Below are 21,953 nucleotides of genomic sequence, written 5' to 3' on the forward strand. Positions count from 1 at the left end.
TTCAGTGTGTGATTTGTATGTACTGAGAGTGTGTTAGCAGACAGAGTGTTGTTCTTCGAAGCAGAATGTAGACAGGGTATTTATTCTTCCTGTTCTTTTCCAGAGGCCCAAAGATTTGTTCTGGAAAGATGTTTTCATTTAAGGTTGAAAGAATGCAAAGGGAGGAGAGAGAGCACATCACTGAGGAGGGAGATGGTGAAGGTCACCTCCCATTGGTTGACGGAGCAGACCAGATGTTTATCTAGCGGATGGTGTGCAATTTATATCCAATAAGCAGGATGTACTAACAACGAGTAACCAATGTATTAGAAGGAGGAGGGAAGTCTCCTGGTGTGGTTATTAAAACTGGAATCAACTTACAACCTGGTGTCGACATTGTGAGCCCAAGCTGTGCTATTGAGGTGTGTTCATAGGCAGATAAAAGTTACCTGCCTTCAACTGCAATAAATTATAAATATCACTTTGTTGGACATATAATGATTAATATATTATGCAGAAGAGTAATATCTGTGATCAGTTTTGTGTTATATCTGTGATCAGTTTGCATTTACAATAATGTATACTGTATATTTGTAAACATATTTTGCAATATCTTGGTAACATATTTTATTGAAATATATTTTCACCAATTTGATTTCTGTAAAGGAAAAGTAATCCCTCATACAACATTCTCCTTCTCTTTGTAATGTCCTTGATACTTTGCTCAGAGTAGAGACACAATGCTGTTCATTGTGAATGGCCTCAGACAAACCCACACATCAATATCGGCAATAAAGGTAAAAAAAAAAACAGATTTAAGGAACATTAGAAGAGCTATATTTCTGGCCTTTGATGGGGAATGACCTGGAAACTGGCTAATTTTTTCTTTGACCTACAGCTTTTGGGAGGGCAATCACAAGAATAGAGGTCAAGTACAGTATTTGCTCTGACCCCAGCAGATTGCAAAAATGGCTAACGAATCAACAATCCCAGTTCCACCATGTGATTGTATTCTGCTCTCCCATTGAAACCAAAAAATTCTCAATTTAAATTGCATAAACAAAGAAGAACAAACTTCTAAGAACAAACCATATGGATAGACGAATATATATGAACAAAGAAGGTTTAACGAGAACAAGTAATTTGTCCCCTCAAGGCAAAACACTTCTTGGGTTAATACTTGGAGAACTATTCCACTCTTTAATAAAATTGAAAAAAAAAATTAGCACGGTACAAAATAAAATAAATATGAAAAAGTATTAATTTTTTTATGTATTAATTGGTGCTTTCAGAAATATGACAAAAATAAATTATTTAATAAAGAAAATCACATTTTCATCCATAGAAAGCTCAACGTCTCGGTTAAACCGCCAGGTAAAGTGGCAGTGAAAGTGTATAATTCACATTTAATTCATACCGTCAGTATGAGATAGCTTCTTCAATCCAATCCCACCTGAATCTCATTTTACTGAGTGAAAAAGAGACCAAAGACTTATTCATTACAATGATAGCCAACAATTTCACAATTTCATTAGTGGCTGGTGCATTTCCCTGTTCATAAGCACTGGTTGAATCATTTTCTTCTCTTCCTTATATTACCCTGACCACCTCTATTACTGAAAACGTATCCGTTGAAATTTGCACATCATTCGGGTAATTGATAGAATGATGATGTAATGGAATTACAAAATATATCTTGCTCCTTTGAGGTCTAAGTTAGGTATGTTACTGCTGAGGAATACATCAATGTGACAATGTATACTTGTGAGTAGCTTAGCTGAAATGTGCATTGAGTCCTGAAGACACACAGCAAACTGTAAAAGTGTTAATTCAACAGAGTAATTTTAACTTGGAGTATGTGCGGTCCATATTGGACTCATATAAAAATATTAAATAAATACAATTTACAACAGGGATTTATGAAGGAATGTGTTAATTCCTTGAAAGGTTTTAGTGAAATTGAGTCATGGGTGTTTTCAAAGTACAAAGTCCCTGTACTTCCCTCTCTTTACAGTATACGTGGAGGACATATACTGCTTGGAATATTTTCACCAGACAGAACCAGTGATTAAGTTGTACATTCGCCCTCGGAAATAGCTGAGTGGTTATATGCTTATTGTTGATGGCTGCCCAGACATAGTCCCCAGTGTGGATAATATTGACTGGGGATTTTAGAGCTGGGCCTCGTTTATAAACCCTGCCTCTAGTCATCCCCCTGTACCTACTGAAAGTAAGACATCCTCACCTCACAGAGCCACTGCTGAAGACACACCACTGGCTCTGCTGTATCTTCACTTGTGTTTCTCCAAACTGTGGGCTTTTTTTCATTTGATGAGGCTGTGAAAAGTACTTTTCTTATCTTGATGGTATGTGTTGCAAAACATTTCCTAGAAAACATTCCTGAAGCTCATTTTGCCATTTGAATCATAATCATTACATTACAGTTATTAAGCTGACATTGTTTCATCCAAAACAACTTATAGTTAATTAGACTAAGTGGGGGCCAATCCCCCCTGGGGAAATGTGGGGTTCAGGGCCTTGCGCAAGGGCTCAACAGCTTCCCAGATTGAGGCTACAACATTTACATCAGGTCCATTCCCAGGTCCCAATTAGCACCTTAGCCATCAGGCTATACACTGCCCCACTCATCCCCCATATCCCCCATAGAAAGTCATGCTATTGCATGGAACATGTTCCTCTAAAGCACAGGTGTCAAACTCCAGTCCTGGAGGGCCACAGTGTCTGCTGGTTTTCGGGTTGTTCTCAGAACCTGTGGTGCATTTAAGTCATTGATTGGCTAAAGAATCAACACTCCTTGTTCTGGAGGCCTTAATTGACAGCTGATCGAAAGGAAACCTCAAAAACCAGCAGATACTGCGGCCCCTTTGGGATTCAGTTTGACACCCCTGCTCTAAAGGATCTTGTACCAAGTTTCATTGCTTCTCAGAGAATAAAATCTCGATATTTATGAGTAGTCCTGGTATGTATTTAATGATAGTCAACAGACCATTCTGTGGGTAATTGCTATTGCCAACCTCCCGTTGGGTTCTTTCCAACACAAAGCTCATGCTGGCTTTTGTTCCAGTTGGGGTCCTTATCTATAGGTTAGACAGCTATTAATTGAATGCTGCCATGGATTTAATATCACTTGACAGGCATCTGTCCTCTCAGGAGGCTTCATGAAAGAAGTGGGTAGTTGCAATGTGTTACACTTATGGAAAGACAGCGCACTTATTGGTTATTGTCTATTGGAACTGAGCCTATGTAGCTCTCCAACCTCTATACAGTGGTAATCACTGAGGATTAAAGAGGATTGGCCAATAGACATTTTCTTTCAAAAGCCATGCTTTATTTTGGTGCTCTAGGTGATACAAGGATAGCCAAATTCAAATGGAGAACAGATGTTATATGCAGAGCACCATCCTATCAATAGTATTAGGCTCCAGCACAAAGTCAACATGAGCCATGCACTTAAGGGCTATGTCTGTATCAATATTTTAATATATTCTACATTTCTGTCCCTTAAACGATTCTGTCCCATAAAGTCAAATCAATTAAGGTAAATTAGTTTAAATTATAATAGTGTGATTAACTGATTCAGGACCAAGAACAATTAAATCAGCTTTTGAAGGACAGTTGCCTCACATTTCAAGAGCTAAATATAAATTATGCTGAAATTAACAAACCTTATCCTTAATTTTTTTTACTAAGCACAATACACCATCAATTACTGCTTTCTTTCCCAGAGGAGAAACATCATTTGAGGCATGTAGAAACAAAAGCAGCAGTCTATTCATTTTTGATTGCAGATGAATAGTAGTCTATGTTGAATTAAAATCTCAATGAAGCCCAATAAATCAAAATTTTGCTCAGATTGCTCATCATTATGTAATACATACTTATTTTGCCTGGTTGAGGCAGAGAGATATGTCAATTCCTCGCATAGACAGTAGGTGGCACCAAATCCTTTCAATTAATTTATTGCCTCGCCAGTGCATTTCAAGTATTTAAAGTTTGTATGTAAAGTCCTATATATTTCATTATTACAATAGTCTATACTGTATATAGTCAGGTGAGGTGACGTACATAGGCTACTTTGGAAAATACAGTTTTACTTTTGACCAAGTTCTAGAAATGCTATACGTTGTGAATTTGTTCTGCCTTGAAAATAGCCTAAACAAGGATCTACTGTCATAGTAGATCAACAAAGAAGCAACCTCGTTAGGAGCTACCGTGAGGTCCCGAATTATCGTCACCCCTGACTGGCAATGCACATAAAATACTTAATAAACAGTATTTCTGCAACTAAAAATACTGAACATGTAAAAATACTGTTCTTTATTCATGTTTAATTGGAACCAAGTATTAATTTAATACAAAATAGACCATGGTGTCCTTCACAATCTTGGTTTTGCGCTTATCAACTGCCCTCTTCAGTTCAGTCCACGGGTTTTCGATTGGATTGAGATCTGGTGCTTAAGATAGCCACTGCAGAACATAGAATTTGTTGTCACGGAACCATTTCTATGTGGATTTTCTGATATGCCTTACAATACAATAGTGTTGCTACGGATCCAAATTAGCCGATTTACTTATTCTCTCCTCGAGAAAGATAGGCATTCTGAATTTCTACATACAGCCTACGGCGCGATACAAAGAGATCAAATAAATTAATGCGGAATTTACTAATTCATAAGACCTGACTAATATTATATAGGTAGGCTATGCGTGTCTCGTGAATCTATAAAACAAGCGAATGGGGGTTCTATCTGCTTCAGACGGAAACAATTTACAATGCGCCGTAATGCACAACATGCAAGTAGGCTGCAGTATTCAAACTTCAATGTGCAGTTTCGTCTGTTTATAACTAGGTGTCGTAAGCGAGTTTTTGTGTGGAACTACGTTTGGCAGCGCAGAGATTTTGTGGAGTAGGCTAGTACGGGAGTTGCATTTATGAAACCACACGCTGGAAGAGATAGCAAGCGCCTCATAATACACGCTGCAAGCCATATTCAAACACTGTCCATGCTCCTGGTGTTTTCCTGGTGGCGAAAAGGAGGAAGAGTGCGTTTTATTTAGTCCTTCATTTTCCCCATATATATTTTTTTATTTCTGAGGGGAAGGAAAAGCAGAGCGGAATATTAGGGTCGGTTTCGTGGACTTGAAAAGCCATGTCGGAGTTTCTGGTAAATCTACTCGGAGAGCGGCTTGTCAACAGCGAGAAAGCCGAAGTAGACGTGCAGGCGCTGGGCAGCAAGCTGTCCTTGGTCGGGCTCTACTTCGGCTGTAGTCTGAACGCCCCTTGCAAACAGTTCAACGCCAGTCTATGTGAGTTTTACAGCAAGTTCAAAAAATCGTCGGAACACAAAGACAAACTGGAAATCGTCTTCGTCTCATCCGACCAGGACCAGAAACATTGGCAGGACTTCTTACAGGAGATGCAATGGCCGGCGTTGCCTTTTAAAGACAAGCACAGGAAGGTAGGCAAAGCCGAAATACGGTGTGAATTAGATTAGTTACTTTCGTTGACATTCCATCTGATTCCGATATCTGTCAATTAGCCTAAGTAAGATTTTCTTATTGCACGCCGCACAAGCTAAAGTTTAATTTATTCATGTTAAACAGGTGGGAATTTTCTGGGTTTGTGGCTAACGCTATTTTCATCCTTTCCTGAAAATTGTTCATTTCGAAATGGTAACAAGCTGCATCTCCTAATAGACCCAAACAAACATTTGCAAGTAGCCATTTATTGATTGATAGATTGATTGATTGATTGAAGGGGACATACGGGGATAACGTTAATTATTTAGCTGCATAAACCTTCTGGTTTCCAAGTTTTTCATTTTGGTTAGCAGTATACTAATAATTGAGCAGTCTTCAGTAACCCATTTTGTTACCTATTCTGAAGCTTATAAAAAAGAAAAGGAAAAAAACTTGGCCTAATTTTGAAAAGGCCTATGCCTTTCTCCAATCGTGTTAATATTTTTATTAGGTGGCCTACCGATTTTATTCATCTTTTTTATTTTACATTTTATGAAGCTATTGATTGGTCATATCATTGCATGGACTGTATAGGCTAAATGCAATGGTCTACTTTCACTTTTTTGTAAATTATTTGCATGAGAAGTCATGCCTCACTAGTGCATTTGGTGTAAATATATAACTGTTAATGCTATTATTCTGTGAATAGTCCATTCGTTAAATGGTGAATTTTCATAGCCTACCATGTCACCTATCATTTATTTATTTCCCCGGGAAACGCCTTCGTTCTGCGATTATTTTACCCTAATAGCTTTGTTGCTCTCTTTGTTTAGGCTGTGCGCCAGTGTGCGCTCAAAGTTCCAAATTTATCGAAATGTTTTATGGATTATTTTATAAATGGAAGGACTAAATGTATGCAACTATAATTCAGCTGGCAACATTCGCACTTCGTAACCACATTACCGGTGTCCGTGTCGTGACCGGAGCATTGCTAATGGATTAATATTTATTTCCAAAGGTGGACACTGACAGTAATATTTTTAATTTGTTTCGTAGTCCTGTTTCTTTTTTAATTCGATAATACAACAGATATCGAACAGAATTGTCTTTTAACTGCGGAAAAGTCAATTTTATGGTCAGAAGTTGCCATTTTGGACTAGACACAGCCTATAGCTATAGGTAGGCCTATTCAGCATTGTTAACGGTTATGGGGCTGTCGTTGATAACCCATGCTCCAACAGCAATCGCCAGGATCGGCACCTGGCGTAAAATGCCTGACATAGAAGGCTGCAAATTACGCTGGAGGTGTCGCCTTACAAGGTCGAATTCTGACATACACCGTAAATACTCCTGGGGTTCCAAGGATCTTCCAGCAACGCTTTTTTTGTGTAGTAGGGCTAAGCATAGCTACCAACAGACAGCTATTAAAGATAAAATTTCTCACTACTGAAAATGGCAGAATATATATTTTAGCTGAGTGTGAAAGGGACAATTTGTACTATGACATAGATAGTTATGAATTAATAGGGAAGAAAGATCTGCCGCGTTGGATAACTATTCTTTATCATTTTCTGCAAAATTGTATTCACATGTCACATTTTGCAAAAAAATATATAGGATGTGAATAATATTATGCTCATATAGATTTTAAATCAAAGCTTGTTTGACTATTGTAAACACTACTACTTGCATCACATCATTGCTAGTGTGAAATTCACTGGCATTGCAGTTAAAGGGACTGTGCTGTTGGAATAGAGGCTTTAGTTCAGCCACTGCATAAGCATATGTGGGCCTTCACCATCACCTCCCCTCCTCCCCATTAAAAATGCTGCATAACGCTTTTTGCCTGGAGCGAAGATACCATTTTAGAAAGATACACAACGCAGACGCTGTCCCACCAACATGATGTGTTGCAGGAATTCATGAGGTGGTCCTTTCATGCTTGTGCATGCACACATGTAAGTGAGAGAATGCCAACGGCTGTAGTATGAGTGAGTGAATGCTGTCCTGTCTGTTTTCAGCATGAATTGTGCGCGGTGGAGGCCACGGCTGTTTTTTGTTTTGTTTTGTTTTGTTTTGTTTTGTTTTGTTTTGTTTTGTTTTGTTTGTTTTGTTTTGTTTTGGGGTTTTTTGTCCGTAGGCCTCGGCCTGGTGGAGGTTTGGCCAGCTGGCTGGCTTCCTTGCTGTGACAGGAGCTCTTCCATAGCCCTACAATCACATTCAGAAACAAATCCCATTCTGTAGCAGGACCACCGATAAAATATATATATCGTTTTTTTTTTTAAAGGCCAGGGGGTAGATTGTCAGTCCAAACAGGCAGACTATACACTGATTCAGACCAGGCTTGGAATCAGTTGCACATGAGTATGTTTTTGTTTTCCTCCTTCTAAAAGAAGTATTCTCTCCATGAATTGTTTGCCTGTATGTTTCCCGGCCTGTGCTTTACCGAATTACAACACAGGAGCCATAAAATAATCTTAATGGGCTTTTTAAAATCAAAATATTATGACTGCTCTTAACCAGGTAGGAACTGACCTCTGATCTGCGAACATATTGGACTTGTTTAATGGAATTATTTTGAGTGTTTCTGATTCTATTGTTTGACGATACATCTGCAACTAATATGACACATCATGAAATATGTGATTAAAATGGCTGAATATTTGAGCATATGCCCAAATTCTCTATACACCACTCCCAGCAATCCCTGCAGGCCTTCCCTAGAGCAACTAAAAATAATGTGTTTTATGAACTGGGAGTGAATTTTCTTTAGAATGGAGCTTTTTTCGGTTGATGAATAGAATGACTAGGCGAGAGGGGAGCTGTGGTCTCTTCTGCTCTTACTTTTCGGCTGTGGTCTGATTTAGATTGAATCAAGCCCATGGGTAATACACTGCAGGCTCTTGGCGAAAGTGCATTTTCTGCAGCATGGACCCCAGGTGTGAAGACAAGAATAATAGAGAGGTGGAGAGAGGGATTAAGGATGAGAGGGAACATTTTTTTATCCATTGGAGCTAGTAGGTCATACTGTGCATCATTAACAGAGTACACCTTGTAAGATATTGGAAGCATTGTGTGTGTGTGTGTGTTTGTGTGTGTGTATGTGCGTATGTGCGCACGTGTACATGTGTGTAGGAAATTGTCCTTTATTGTAATGCCTTTCACCTTTGGCTGGGGAGGCACACCACAATGGACAGCGGACAGACACACACACACACACACACACACACACACATACACACACACTAACATACACACACACACATACACATACACATACACACACACACACACACCCATACACACACACACACCCATACACACACACACACACACACACACACACAAACACACACACATACACACACACACACACACACACCCATACACACACACACACAAACACACACATACACACACACACAGGCTCAAGCTCTTACATGTGTTGCACATTTGACAGGGGAAAGCATAGGAAATGTCTGGGAGTGGCGGTGCAGCCAGCTGTTGCTAAAGGATGGAAACTGTGGCATGTGTGACGGTCTGTACTATATAAAGTTCGTTCTGAATGCGGACACTTCCTGGCCCCCTAAAGCACTGCGGGTTCGGCCCATCCCCGGGGTTGTGCTGGTCTAAGAGGTCACTCAGTAAGCTGTCTGTCTGCGTGGGAAAAAAATCCTCCTATTCATGCAGATGTAATGCACTATGGGAACACAGTCCTCTCAGAAACTGTAAGATATGTATCAATTTTATGACTGTCGCAATATAGCTTATAACAAAGCACATTGGAAAAGTAAGGCGTTTTGGTGAGAGTACCAGTCTTCTGTGAGTATGATAATTTAACTATTGGGTTTAATAGTTTGGCATTAGTAAATTCACAAACAAGTTTTTCTAACTGGGCACCTGTATCTCCCGTAAACCATAGCTTCTAGCTATTTGTTTTACCTTAAATTGGGTGTCGGGGAGGCTAGTTCAACTGCAGGTCGATTTAGGCTGCCTATGCTAAAGGTATTGGAATGAAGCCTATCTGCGTAAATGGCAGATCCCTGTAGTTATGCACTCTGCAGCTCCACTGATCTCTCCCTTATCTGCCATTCCTGGCATTGTTGAGGGAGGGATAATGGATTCATGAAAGATATGTCTGAAGGACACGTGGCTCCGAGCGGGATGGGTTTTCCATTCATTTTTTTCTCCTCTCTTTTCCTCTCTTTATCTCTTTTCTTTAAGTGTTCCTCATATGCACTCCCTACATTCACATCTAACCCTCGCCACTGTCCATTATCACCAATTAGCTATTCATGCAGGGAAGAAGCAGAAATGCAAAGGCCTGAACTGGCAGTGTTAACCCTTCCATAGCCAGAAAGTAGTCCTTTATAAATCATTGCCATTCACTGTTGCTTTATTATTACCAGAAAAATGTATTGACCTTCAAACATCAAGTCAAATGAAGACATCGTTTTTGTATTTACATTGAATTTTTAGGGGTGGCCAAGGGGAGTGGCTGGATGGATGGATTTGAAACCAAACTTGGGTCACATAATTTTTCTGCTGATTATTTTACTCAGTGAGCACTTTATTAGGTATTTATTAGACTTTTTTTTTTAGATTTTTTAAGTCTTCTGCTGCTTTCGCCTATCCATTTAGAGGTTTGACGTGTGTGTGTTCAAAGATGCTCTTCTGCATACCACTGTTGTATTACTATCATCTTCTTGTCAGCTTTGACCAGTCTGGCCCTTTTCCTCTGACCTCTCTCATTAACAAGGTGTTTCTGCCCACAGAATGTTTTTTGTTTTTTTTACACAATTGTCTGCAAACTCTAGAGACTGTTGTGCGTGAAAATCCAATCCACGGTCAAAGTCACTTTGATCACATTGTTTCCCCATTCTGATGGTTGATGTGAACATTAACTCAAGCTCCTTACCTGTATCTGCATGATTTTATGCATTGCACTGCTGCATTGCACATGATTGGCTGATGAGACAATCACATGAATTAGTAGGTATGCCTAATAAAGCGCTCTTTTCACCATTACTTAGAAGGTAATGGTGAAAATACTTCATATATGCTGCATATTTCATATAATGAATTGTCTCAGGGTCCACAGAATTTTACCAGCATCTAAAGAGTTATGCTATTTCAGCTATTTATTTGACCCTAATTGCAGTAGCAGCCTCTTTGCTACTTCTGAGAGTAGTTGGCAATGTAAGAGCAGACATTAATCTTTACAAAACCGACTTGATTTAATTTGATTCTCCTGTAAGTCCTGCAGACGCCTTGCATATCCCTTGTAAATTTCCTTTTTCATTGCCCGTTTTATTTGAGTTGGTAGATATTTCCCAGGCATGTCCTGAAACACACGAAGGGTGTAGGATTCCCCTGTTTCAGAAGGGAGCCAGCTGGGACCACTGTTGGGCTCTCGCTACTGATTGGCGATGTAGCATCACAGCTGGAATGGCTTCACCGGCCGTGAAACCTATGCTAACCCAGCTACCGTTCACCAGATCTGTCAGATCTTATTCCATCAGCCAACATCAGAAGCTGCATTCAGGAATATACATTTCTAAAAATGATGCACAGGAGAATGTGCTTTGAATATGGCAAATCTGGAAAAATGCAAAGGAATATATTTTCTGTTTTTTTTAGCTAACATATTTAATTACTATTTATTATTTTTCTTGAAAACAGGAATGCCCAACTGTGATTTTTGGTCTCATCATTGCAGCCTCATATGTACGAATCGGGCGTATGCTCGATGCTGCTGAAGCAAGCTAGTCGCACACATATGATCGACCAGAGGGGTCGCTGTTGAATAGTGAGGCAAGGAATACCATGCCAGATTAACTTGCCTTCTCTGAGTGTTGCAGTGGGCTGTTATATCCTACCTTTTCATGCTCCCAGTCTTAGCACTGACTTAATAGTAGAATCTTGAGTTCATGTTGTGTGGTGAGCCATTGTGCCTAGGTTTAGTGCAGGGGTGCACAACTATGGTTTCAAGGAACTTATCTTATCTTCAAGGGACTTAATTTCATAAAACTGCTGTGTTCACCAATGTCTGTTCATGTTCATAATCCAACCGTGGTAAAGAGTTTTCACCAAGCAAACGTATGTATGAAGTCTGTAGCTGTAGCTCATCACCAACAGTGTCAGATCAAGTAATTGAGTGGATTAAGTAATTATGTGAACCTGAAATGGATGAGCCCTCATTGCACACACCCTGTTTCAGGCGTTCAGATTTGCCGGCCATTTGGTGTACCTGTGTGTAAGTGCTTTGTTTTGTAGCTCTAGTGCTGAATCCATTCATCCATCCATCCCTACAGCAATTGTGCACGTGCAGAAAGCCGAGAGTGCACTCTGGTTACATTCGGGCCTGCCTTTGGGCTAGCTGTCATCGGAGTGCTACCGATATGATGAAACTGCAGCCTGCCCTGCTTAATGCACAACAAAGCCCCTGTCTCAGTGAGGATGGTGAGGTCGAACTTAGTTTCGGTCATTTGGGTAACAGTACTTCATCAAGGTGCAAAAGGGGAAGTTTAGTACAAAAAAAATCAATCTTCTTCTTAAGCTTTAACCGAGTAAAACATTTGCTTGGCTTAGTTTCAAGGCCTTCATTAGAAAGGACTGAACCTTGATTTCCAATTTCAGATTAAAAAATAAGTATAATAATTTGTTCTCAGAATGCATCACTATATACAGTACAGAATGTGTCCCACTTTTTTATGGCTTTGATATCCATATGACGGTAAGCCATAAGCGAGAAAAATCAGTTTCCATTTCCCCATGTCCGTCTGTTGGGAAACTCATGTCTCTGTTTCCATGGAAATGTAACCCAACCCATCAGTATGTTCACAGGGTTTGGCGGGAGATTCAAATGAGGCTCGCTTGCCTCTTACTCCGATTGGCCGTATGTCTGCTTCAATAGTGGGGGAAAACCTAGCCCAGCTCTGTTCTTTTATGTTTCCGTGACATCACTCTCCGTGACCGCTTGTCGACAGGCGAAGTTTGTGGAATCTTTTCTCATTCCCATGGTAACTCGGCAGTAATCCCTGTTCCAGCACTGGACTTTCTGTGAAAGTTTAAACACACCATTCAGGTCATAGTTTTGATCCGCTTAGCCCACTGTAACGCATTTTGCCCTCCCTCTGATTGTTGATGGCGGCCCATTCATCGCCTATGCTAATTCATCAACTTTTAAACTTGGCCTACTGCTTTGTTGCAGCCTTTTATGGTCTGCAGTGTAAAAATGGTTGGTAAAGTTAAACATGAGACCTTTCTGCTAATTCTGCCATTTTTTTTTTTTTGCAAAGGGCCTTTGCAAAAGTTTACAAACCATTTTGGATTCTTCATTGTTACTTTTACATTTGAAGAAATGTGTCATGTTTCACGTTGTACCACGTAGATATTAATTGTAAAAGGTATTTTGACCCACTGTATGCGTTTTCATTGAGTTACAAGCAATGGTTTAGTAGTAGCAAAGCCAGTGAAGGAAATGGGCAGCCCTTGTTCCATAGAGAAAATGGGTTGTAAAGTTAATTGGGGAGATTTCTACTTTAGAGATTACCATAACTTTATGGAAAAAATGCACACTGCTCCACCGGGCTTTCAATAGGCAGGAGTTGTGGGATTTATGAGATTCTATGATTTTATACTAAGTGTGAAGCATTTGGCTTGCTCTCCACACGCTTATCTCTGTTCCTCTGGGTGCCCACTTGAGAGGTGTTCCAGGCCGGCCCATTGTGAGAGCACAATGGAAGGGGGATTCTGTGGAAACCAGAAAAAAGTTGGAACGTTGGAACCTTCTGGTTGCTCTTTTCTGTTATGTTTAAGTAAGTCTGTCCTTCCTCACTCAGAGAACCACAATCACAAAGACATCATTTGAGATACTACAGGCTGCATTAGCTCCAACCAGTGAATTACTGTGGTTCCTCGAATGATTTTGCAGATCAAGCCACAGTGTGTGTGTGTTTTTCTGGTCCTCTCTGTATTCAGGAATCACCACAGTGTTCAGTTACTGACTCACACAGCATTGTGGTCATGGGTAAGACTTCCCGTGACAGAATGACGTTAGAAAGGCGGAGCGCTTCCATAGCTTCTGTACTTAATCCTGAATCCTCATTATATGTGATTCATGAGATGACATACTTTATTCCAATGTCTTTCCAAATTAGCAGACACACAGTGCTGTATGTCTGTCCTAAGAATCCTTTTTTTGTCCTTACTGCAAAAGAAAATGTACCATTTCATTGATGCCGATTTTCAAAGGACACTGTGGTTAACATGGAAACTTAAGCGAGAGAGCGAGAAGCTAGGACAAAAGTCTAGTTTGTATATGGGAGAGAGAATTAAATAAGAAAATGAAAAAATGGGATTGCTTCTCCGTATGAATGCCCCGCTCTCTTTGCGATGCCTCAGTCAACATGAGAAGGGAAAGCTTTCGTTACCCTGCCCTCTTGTCTTTAAGAGGGTTTATTGGGGTTGGATTTGGGGTCATGTCCCCAGCCTCTAATTGCTCCCAACTGCAGGTCTACAGCAGTAGCTCCTTAACTGCAGAGCCCAGGGACAATTGCTACAGACGGCTGCCACCGTGTATTCTGTTGTTTTTGGGTTCTTTTCCCACAAAATTGACTGTAACTTGGATAATTAGTCAGGTCCTCTGGGCATGCTCTTATCGCCTCCCCTGCATTTCTAAATTGGAGCAAATGGGAAGGGAGGGAGAATTGATTAGTGGGGGAATGAACTGATGCAAGCAGATTTTCCTGAAAAGAATTGGGTAGACAATCTGAAAGACGGAAAGTCCGGCCAAGTGGAAAGGACAGGAAATGGCCTCAGCAAGCCCTCTTAGATCCGTTGACCGCAGTCTCCCCGCTCTGCACTTCCGAGTGTGGTTTCGTTGGCCACTTCTTTTTTTATGTGATGCTTGAGGTCAAGTTATGAATTTTCTCTGAGGGAAAGATGTGGAAGCACTTGGCAGGCTGCTCACTGCCACGTCCAGCTGAAACACAAACAATTAATAACCCCTCTTCCACCCACGTCAGGAAAACGACAACAGAAACTTGATTGTAATGTTTTTCCTGCAGGGGAAATTAGGTGGGCGTGTGGATGCGTTTGATTTCACAATCCTTCGTAATGATCGTGCCAGGCTTCAGGGTGTCACGTCCATAACAAAAATAAAACCCGCTTGTTAGGAAGCCAAATATTGTAAGTACGTAAGCTGAAGTCATGTGACAATAATTCCTGTAATTTTCCGAAAAAAAATTTTTCCCCCCACCTTCCTCTGTGAAGATACCTGAAATGTAATCCGTGATCCTCGTGCTGAAACGCTGCCAAGGGAAACTGAGACTGGCGTCTGCCTTTGCGTGGCGGTGAGTCTGGGCCAGGGAGGCGTCGTGCCTGCAAGAACGGTTCTGCCGTCCGTCCGTCCGTCCGTCCGTCCGTCCGTCCTTCCGTCCGCCAGCATTCCCGCCCAGCCGGAGCGTTGGCCCGGCAGCCTGTCTGCCGTGTGCGTCTGACGGCATGTGGTACCCACCGTGGCGGCACATGAATGACATCACCGCCAGCCCAGCGTGACCCAGACAGCTCTGCGGAGAAGCGCTTTTCCCTGTGGGCGAGGAATGCCTGGGATTAGTGTGAGACTTCACACCAAAGGACGGTTGAAAACCTGCCTTGTTGGTTATTGCTCTGTTAGTGCTGTAACTTCTGCCTGTCTTATTTTCCTGTTCTTTCCCTGGCATGTTGCATTTTGTGCATTTAAAGCTATCGCGCCCGGTCACATGGCCGGGATGACTCGGGCAGATGGTTTCTGTGGTAATGGCACGGAACGGTCCTGACAGAAACCATTGTGAAATTCCAAAGTTCTAATGACTTCCTAATGACTTTCCCATTTCCTTTGACCCGTGGAGAGACGTGCCTTTTTTGGGGTGAAAAGGCCTGGTTTGCCTGTTGATGTTTTTGTCGGGTGAACAGATTTTTGGAAGACGGGTCCTTGTGTCATTTAGCAGGAGCCGGCAAGTCTGTTACGGACAGTGAAACGTGGCTCACGGCATGTGGCACGGGAGACGCAGCAGCAGTACGTCTCGAACGTTACCCTGTGTGGGGACGGCAGGCGAAAGAGGGGAAAAAAGAGGGGGAGAGGACGGAACTCTGGAGATTCGAGGGAAGTTCCAGCGCTTTCCATGCCGCCCATTCCCTCCACATTGTGTAAGTGCAGGTGCAGGTCTGTCAGTGCACCGTCATTAAGATGACTTAAAGGTGTTGCCGGCAGGGCTTTCCTTACAGATCAAAGGTTAACCAACGGCTGGCCTCTTACCCAGATAGTTAAGAAGCGGTGAAAGGCCTCCCGTGGTTTTGTCCCGTCCGTCCGAACAAAACGCGTTGGGGCTTCAGCTCGAGCGAGGCTGGGCCACGCCAGGGCCAGTCACTTCGCCTCGTTTGGTGCGGCTTAGAGCCAATTAGCACCCCCTCGAAGGCACCAGAAAAGGCCGCCCTTGTAGGCCCTCCTCCTCCGGTTCCAAAGATGTCGTATTTGGAGGGGGCTCAGCGCTACACGTGTCTGTTAGCCTTCTTGACCCGCTGTAACTGCTTGCCCCTCCAGGCCTCCGGCCCGAGGATTAACACGTCCTCCCGTTCGTTTGGGATGCCTTACGGAGCCGTCTTCTGTCCCTTCGCCTTTCCAGAACAGATGTGCGAGACGGAGGGGGGCCCCCGCTAATCACCCGCACCTGGGTAATGAGGAAGTGGAGTAGCTGATGTGTGTCTAATGAGACTGGACTACATCTCATTGCTTGCCCTTCAGAAGTGTTGATTGCTACGATGCGTTGGACCAGTGAAGTCTGTTCTTCTTTTCTCCTTGCCCCTCCCTGAAGCTCACAATATTTGCTTTGCCCTCCATTTCTCCTGCCCTGCCCATTCCCAGATGTTGCAATTAAGGATATTTTATATAGGAGAAATGACACTTGAGGTATAACTTCAGCTTTAAATACTTGAGCTTTAAAGCGGCTTGTGAAGTGATATTTGTATGACGTGTGTATATTACCATAATATTCATAAAGAAATGATGGTTAATCTTATTTTCGGTTGGAATATTTTTTTCTATAGCCATGCAGAATTGTTGCACAATTTCCGAAATCGGCAACAAGGGTTCTTGGGAGCTTGCACTGCTTGAGAGATGTAGGCTACCAACACTATATGAAAATAGTTTTTATGTTCATTGTTGTGAATAAATGTTAGTAAAATGTGTCTGTCTCTAATAATGGCCTCATTGTACAAGCTGCTTTGGAGTTGGCTAAAGTGTTTTTATTTTTTTTATTTTTTTTTGCTTTAGACCACAAACCCCCAAATGCCCCCTCATACCTGCCACTGAACTGAAGCCAGCAGAACATCAGTTATTTTAAGGAATTTGGCTCATCCTAGAAGGAGGCAGGGACATTGATTGATGGAATAGATCTAATGTGGGTTATGTTAGGACCTTTAGGGGCTCCAGGCAAATGCCTTTGTTGCTTAATAGCTAAACACGCCCCAGATTGTGGTTTCGGTTTCAGAATCATTACATATGATACTTTAGGTGCTTCCAAGAAGTTTTTTGGTGTCCAGAAACTTCTGTAAGTATCTAAAATATTCTTAATTATTCATGGAAACACTAAACCTCTAATAACAAAGTGAGCTATGCCTTTAAGCATGACATCAGTGTTTTTAGCTGGAGACAGTCTGGGACATAAACAAGTTTATTTCAGATGACTTGGCATCAGCACTGTTCATTGTCTAAACCTGCATGAATCCACTTCTATAAGTCACTGTGGATAAGAGCTCCAGCTAAATGCCTTAATGTCATGGAAATGTAATTCACGTTGTATGTCATTGTTTGACATGGCACCGTAAATCACTTTTACTGGGAATTCCAGAATTATGTGATTTTGTTCTTTATCTGTCCATCAGCAACCTCAATTTGTGTGTGTGCGCGTGTGTGCATGTATGCGTGTGTGCAACATATACTACTATTCAGAACCTGTATCAGCATAGCCTGTTTTTTTTTTGGTTTTTTTTGCATTAACTCAACCTGTACAGTGCCAGTTTGCTTAATGTGTTTCTTAACTCGGTCTCTACTATAGGAGTTAGATTAACTCAGCCAGTGTATCAATCTTAAGTCATTCATATGACATATTTAGCTTAACAGCTAGTTTTGCTTGTTTCTGAGGGTTAACTTTGTAATTTTGGTAAACTATTGTTACAAACCATTGTAAATCCCTTCCTATCACTGAAAAAGGCTCACTGACATGTTGACTCACCCTCTGCCTGTACTTATAGTCCTTAAATTTGGGTTTCAAAATATACAGTTGAAGACACTACCAAAACATTGTATAGCTGTACAATAATTCAAGCTCATTGGTTGAAAATTGGTTATAATTGCCACAGCAAATTGCGTGGTGGGGGGGGGAACGTCAGTGTGTTCGGAGTGAAGGGGTGGGATAAACAGTGTTGTGGTTTGAGGATATTTGTTGCTGCAATTCCTCTCTTGACTGTTAGAAGCCCGAAATTACCTATTGTACCCTTAACTATCAGTACTAGGTTAGCTGCGCTCTAAGTGTAGCCCTTGCTGTTCCTCAGGGTTAACACACACAGGTTAGTTTCTCTTTTCTCAGTGTTTGCTTGTTTCCTAGGTTTAACTGTATACTGCAAGGTTAACTCAACCGGTTTCTCCGGGTTAATTCAGGCTGTATTGTAAATGTTAGCTTAGCTTCTTTCTCAAGGCTGGCTCTGTATTCAGCGAGGCGCACAGCAGACTCTTCCACTCCAGAGTACTTCATTAGAGGATTTCAGGAGGGGGAACTTCAGCTGCTCGAGGCGAATTGGAACCCCAACCTCTGGTGTGAACTGCAGCTGTGAGCCTTTTCTGTGCAGTAATAAAGGAGGCCTGTGTGACTGCATTGTTGTGCCCTGACTTCAAATCTGCAGAACGGATGACTGTAGGCAAGAGCACGAGAACGACAGAGAGGGATGGGGAAGAAGGAGTGGAGGGCTAGAAAGGAGAAGCAGGAGGGAAATCGAGAGAGGGTGTACAAGTGGGGGTAAATGATAGGGGATATACAAAGGGGTTCTGATTGATAACCAGATTGGGGCGCTGGGGGCTGTGATGGAGAAGCTTTGTGTCGAGTGTTTGTTAGATGGGAAGATATGGAGATGGAGTAGAGGGGGGGGAGCGTGAGCATAGCTGCAGAAACCCCTTAGTCATAGTCCGAGCTTGCTTATGCAGCGACAGGCAATCGGCTGAACAAAGGCATGCACTGAAGCTCTGTGTGTGTGTGTGTGTGTGTGTGTGTGTGTGTGTGTGTGTGTGTGTGTGTGTGTGTGTGTGTGTGTGTGTGTGTGTGTGTGTGTGTGTGTGTGTGTGTGTGTGTGTGTGTGTGCGCGTGCCTGCGTACGAGTATGTGTGCTTGTACATGTGTGCCTGGGAATTGCGTTCACGTGCGCTGTGCAGATCTGCTGCAGGCTGCTCTGTCGCTAGCTCACGCCGAACCGAACGGCCTCCCCCATTGTAATGCTAAAATCCGCCAGCGTGTGCAGCGGGGCGATGCGACGCTCCCATGTCTGCAAACACGCACCTGTGGCCCCCTCCTTTCCACGCCCTGGGAGCAGCGGGTCTGCTGGAGGTCTGTAAAGAGCTTTTAACGGGAGTCGTGTAGAAGAGCGATCCTCTTGTAAGTGTCACAGCATCGCCCCTATCGGTTCTGCAGTATCGGTGTCCTGCGACAATGTCGCCATTCACCGAAGGGGCTGTGGCTTTGTTCAGAGATGTTGAGCCGAGCTCCAGGGGAAAGGAGGTGATGGGAGTCTGCAGCCTGGCGGGAAGCAGAATCCGCGGCAGGTGGGCCAGGGTGAGGATCGAGGGGGGCGATGGGTCATTGTCCCACAGCGAGTCTCCATCCGTTATCTGTTTCCTAACCGAGTCTGACGTAGACCGCTGCGAGCTGTGCCATGACGGTTTCCCTTAATAAACAAGGCCCTCCAGTGCAGTGTGGCTACAGTTTAGCAGAGGCAACCCTACTGCCCCCTGCTGGTTCTCTGTAGCAATGCAGTGCGCTTCAGCTGTTGATATGGTGGGGAAAGGAATAAACACAGATGGATAATTGCGAGGATGAACGGTCCATTTCTCACAGATCTGCCCTGTCCAATATGGTGCCTTCAGCAACCACACGTGCGTGTACACACACACACACACACACACACACACAGATGCATACGCTGCAGTGCTGTCTCTGTTGGTGGGCCAGCAGAGTGTCCGTGCGTCTGTCCGTGCGTGTGATTTGTGGGCTTCTGGCATCCTGCCGGGCCACTGGGGCTTTAAGAGTGGAGAGGAGCAGGCGAACTGGAACACCAGATTCACTGTCCACTCTTAAAGGGAACACATTGCTTTATGTGTTAGTGTTGTTGCCAAGTGCTGGTCCACCCCCCTCTCTGTTACATCTAACGGAGGGTCGTGCAAAGAGGAAACATGCCATAAAATAGAGGAAGAAACAATGATGTGACACGGAAAGGGGGGGAGAACAGAGAGAGAAAGAAAGAGAGAGGTGCGAGGGAGAGGGAGTGGGGGAAGGGGAAGGGAGTGAGGGAGAGGTGGCAGGAGAGAGAAAGAGGCATTGGCAGAAAGCGAGGCAGTAAAACGTGCTCTCCTCTTGGCAGGGACTGAGAGAGGGAAGGAGGGAGAGGGGGGATGTGTGCAGGATGCAGGAGGTGATTAAGCCACAGGGTGATCTGTGCGACACCCTAACGGCGGGATGAACTGCAGAACAAAGGCGCTGTGAATAGTACAGGGAGGGGAGGCCAGCGGGGCCGCGCGGTCGGCCTGTATCCGAGATGTGAGCGGAAACTCGGTAGATAAACCTTTGAGTCATGTTCCCTGGAAGAACTGGTGATGTCATTCTTCCCCAAGAGGCGGTTTCCCCTTTTTTTAGGAGTTGTAATTTTCTCTGCATTTCCTCTCGCTCTTTGTTGTTTTTTTTGGGTCTTGGTGCTTTTCTCCCTTTCGGTTCACTTTTCTTTCCCCCTGTCCTTTTTTAATCCTCTCTGCTTTTCCCCAGCGTTCAAACTCTTGTCTCTTATTTCACGTGCCACTAGGCTGAACGTCTGGCCCCTGCCCTGACACATCAGGATGTTTTGGAGGGAAAGAGAGGGCTGCTCGGCTCCAGGGTTCAGGGAGAGAGCCGTAATGGCTCCCGCGCACCAGCTGCTTCTCGGCTAGCCGTAACGCGAGCTTTCTGCATCGCCGTGCGTTTAGACGCGACGCGCTGCAGGTGTCCGCACGCTCCTGTTGTTCGCTCCGGCCCACGACTTGCGCATCTTGCATCCAAATGATCCACATTATCTCCAAGGCCGCAAGATGATAAGTTAAGTAAAACCCCTTATCCTTCTATCTTAATATTACACATTTCAATTGTCTTTAAATGTCTCTCAGAGAAAACAACACAAATGTACTTTATATCTCCTCGTTTCACTGCGAGTATTTCAATGGATTAGATGGATTAAATACATTGACACAAACTGAATGAGTAAGTGGTGTTACAGTCTCAGCTGATGTCAGTGCCAGATTTCGGTGGAGGTGGGGTGATGCCCTCCCTGTTCAAGGTGCACGAGCACACAGCCAGGCTGAAACAGAGTAATGGATAAAAAGCATTCCGAGAAACCAGGATAAATATAGCACAGATTCAGTGAGATTTTGGCTAATGTCTCATGACGCCCATTTGCTTGTCTTTTCAAGCACTGCTCTAAACCACTTTAAAGGTATTTTTAAATATCGCATGAGTAAAGAGTATGACTTTGCTCTAAAACAGTGTCCATCTTTAATAAACATTATATTCAGGAAAATGGAAAAATCCCTTGTTTGTGTTTCTGTTCAGATGGATGAGAAATCATCTTTATTCAACAACCATGGTGAAACAAATGTAAGAAAATGTTGGAAGACATTTATGATAAAAGTGTAAATCACTTGAAAAAATAGCTTGTGTCTAATAACTGGGGGAAAAAGCTAAAACCCTGATATGTATGATAGCCGCTAAATAGGTTTTTTGTTAAATGTTCTTTCAATTTATTTCTAAATTGGCTCTTTGCCAGTTATTTTCTCAAGACTCTTACTCCTGACGTTATCATTTGCCCTTTTCAGAAGGTGGTTATTTGCTGTCATTTACTACATCTAGCTATAAAAAGAAATCTCAGCAAGTAGCAATATATTCAGGTAGGTAGCAATGGCAAGACACTTTGGCTTTGTTTAAAATGACATATTAGTAATGACAATAATTAGTTATTGAGGGGGGCCTCAGATTAAACCCTGCCTGGGGGAACAGAATTAGTAAATATATCCCTGACATGCTTGTTCAGTTTTGGATTTGCAAATTGTTTAGACAACTCTCACCACCGCTTGTTCCATCTTTCTTAAATACGTTATCCCACCCTTTCGGTGATTTGGTGAAACACCAAACTACTAAATTCATGGAGGAGTGATGGGAATATAT

The 21,953-nt window shown here is 42.7% G+C and overlaps 1 protein-coding gene across 1 annotated transcript in view; it reads left to right on the forward strand.

Moving 5' to 3' along the window:
* The first annotated feature begins 4,765 nt into the window (after positions 1-4,765).
* Positions 4,766-21,953, forward strand: part of LOC133133120 (nucleoredoxin) — a 51,786-nt gene continuing 34,598 nt past the window's right edge. The window contains exon 1 of the mRNA XM_061249137.1: positions 4,766-5,459. Within this exon, the coding sequence (XP_061105121.1) occupies positions 5,151-5,459 (309 nt within the window). The 5' untranslated portion in view covers positions 4,766-5,150. The remainder of the gene's footprint in view (positions 5,460-21,953) is intronic.

This window comes from Conger conger, chromosome 7 (assembly GCF_963514075.1).
Source record: "Conger conger chromosome 7, fConCon1.1, whole genome shotgun sequence".
Lineage (NCBI taxonomy): Eukaryota > Metazoa > Chordata > Actinopteri > Anguilliformes > Congridae > Conger > Conger conger.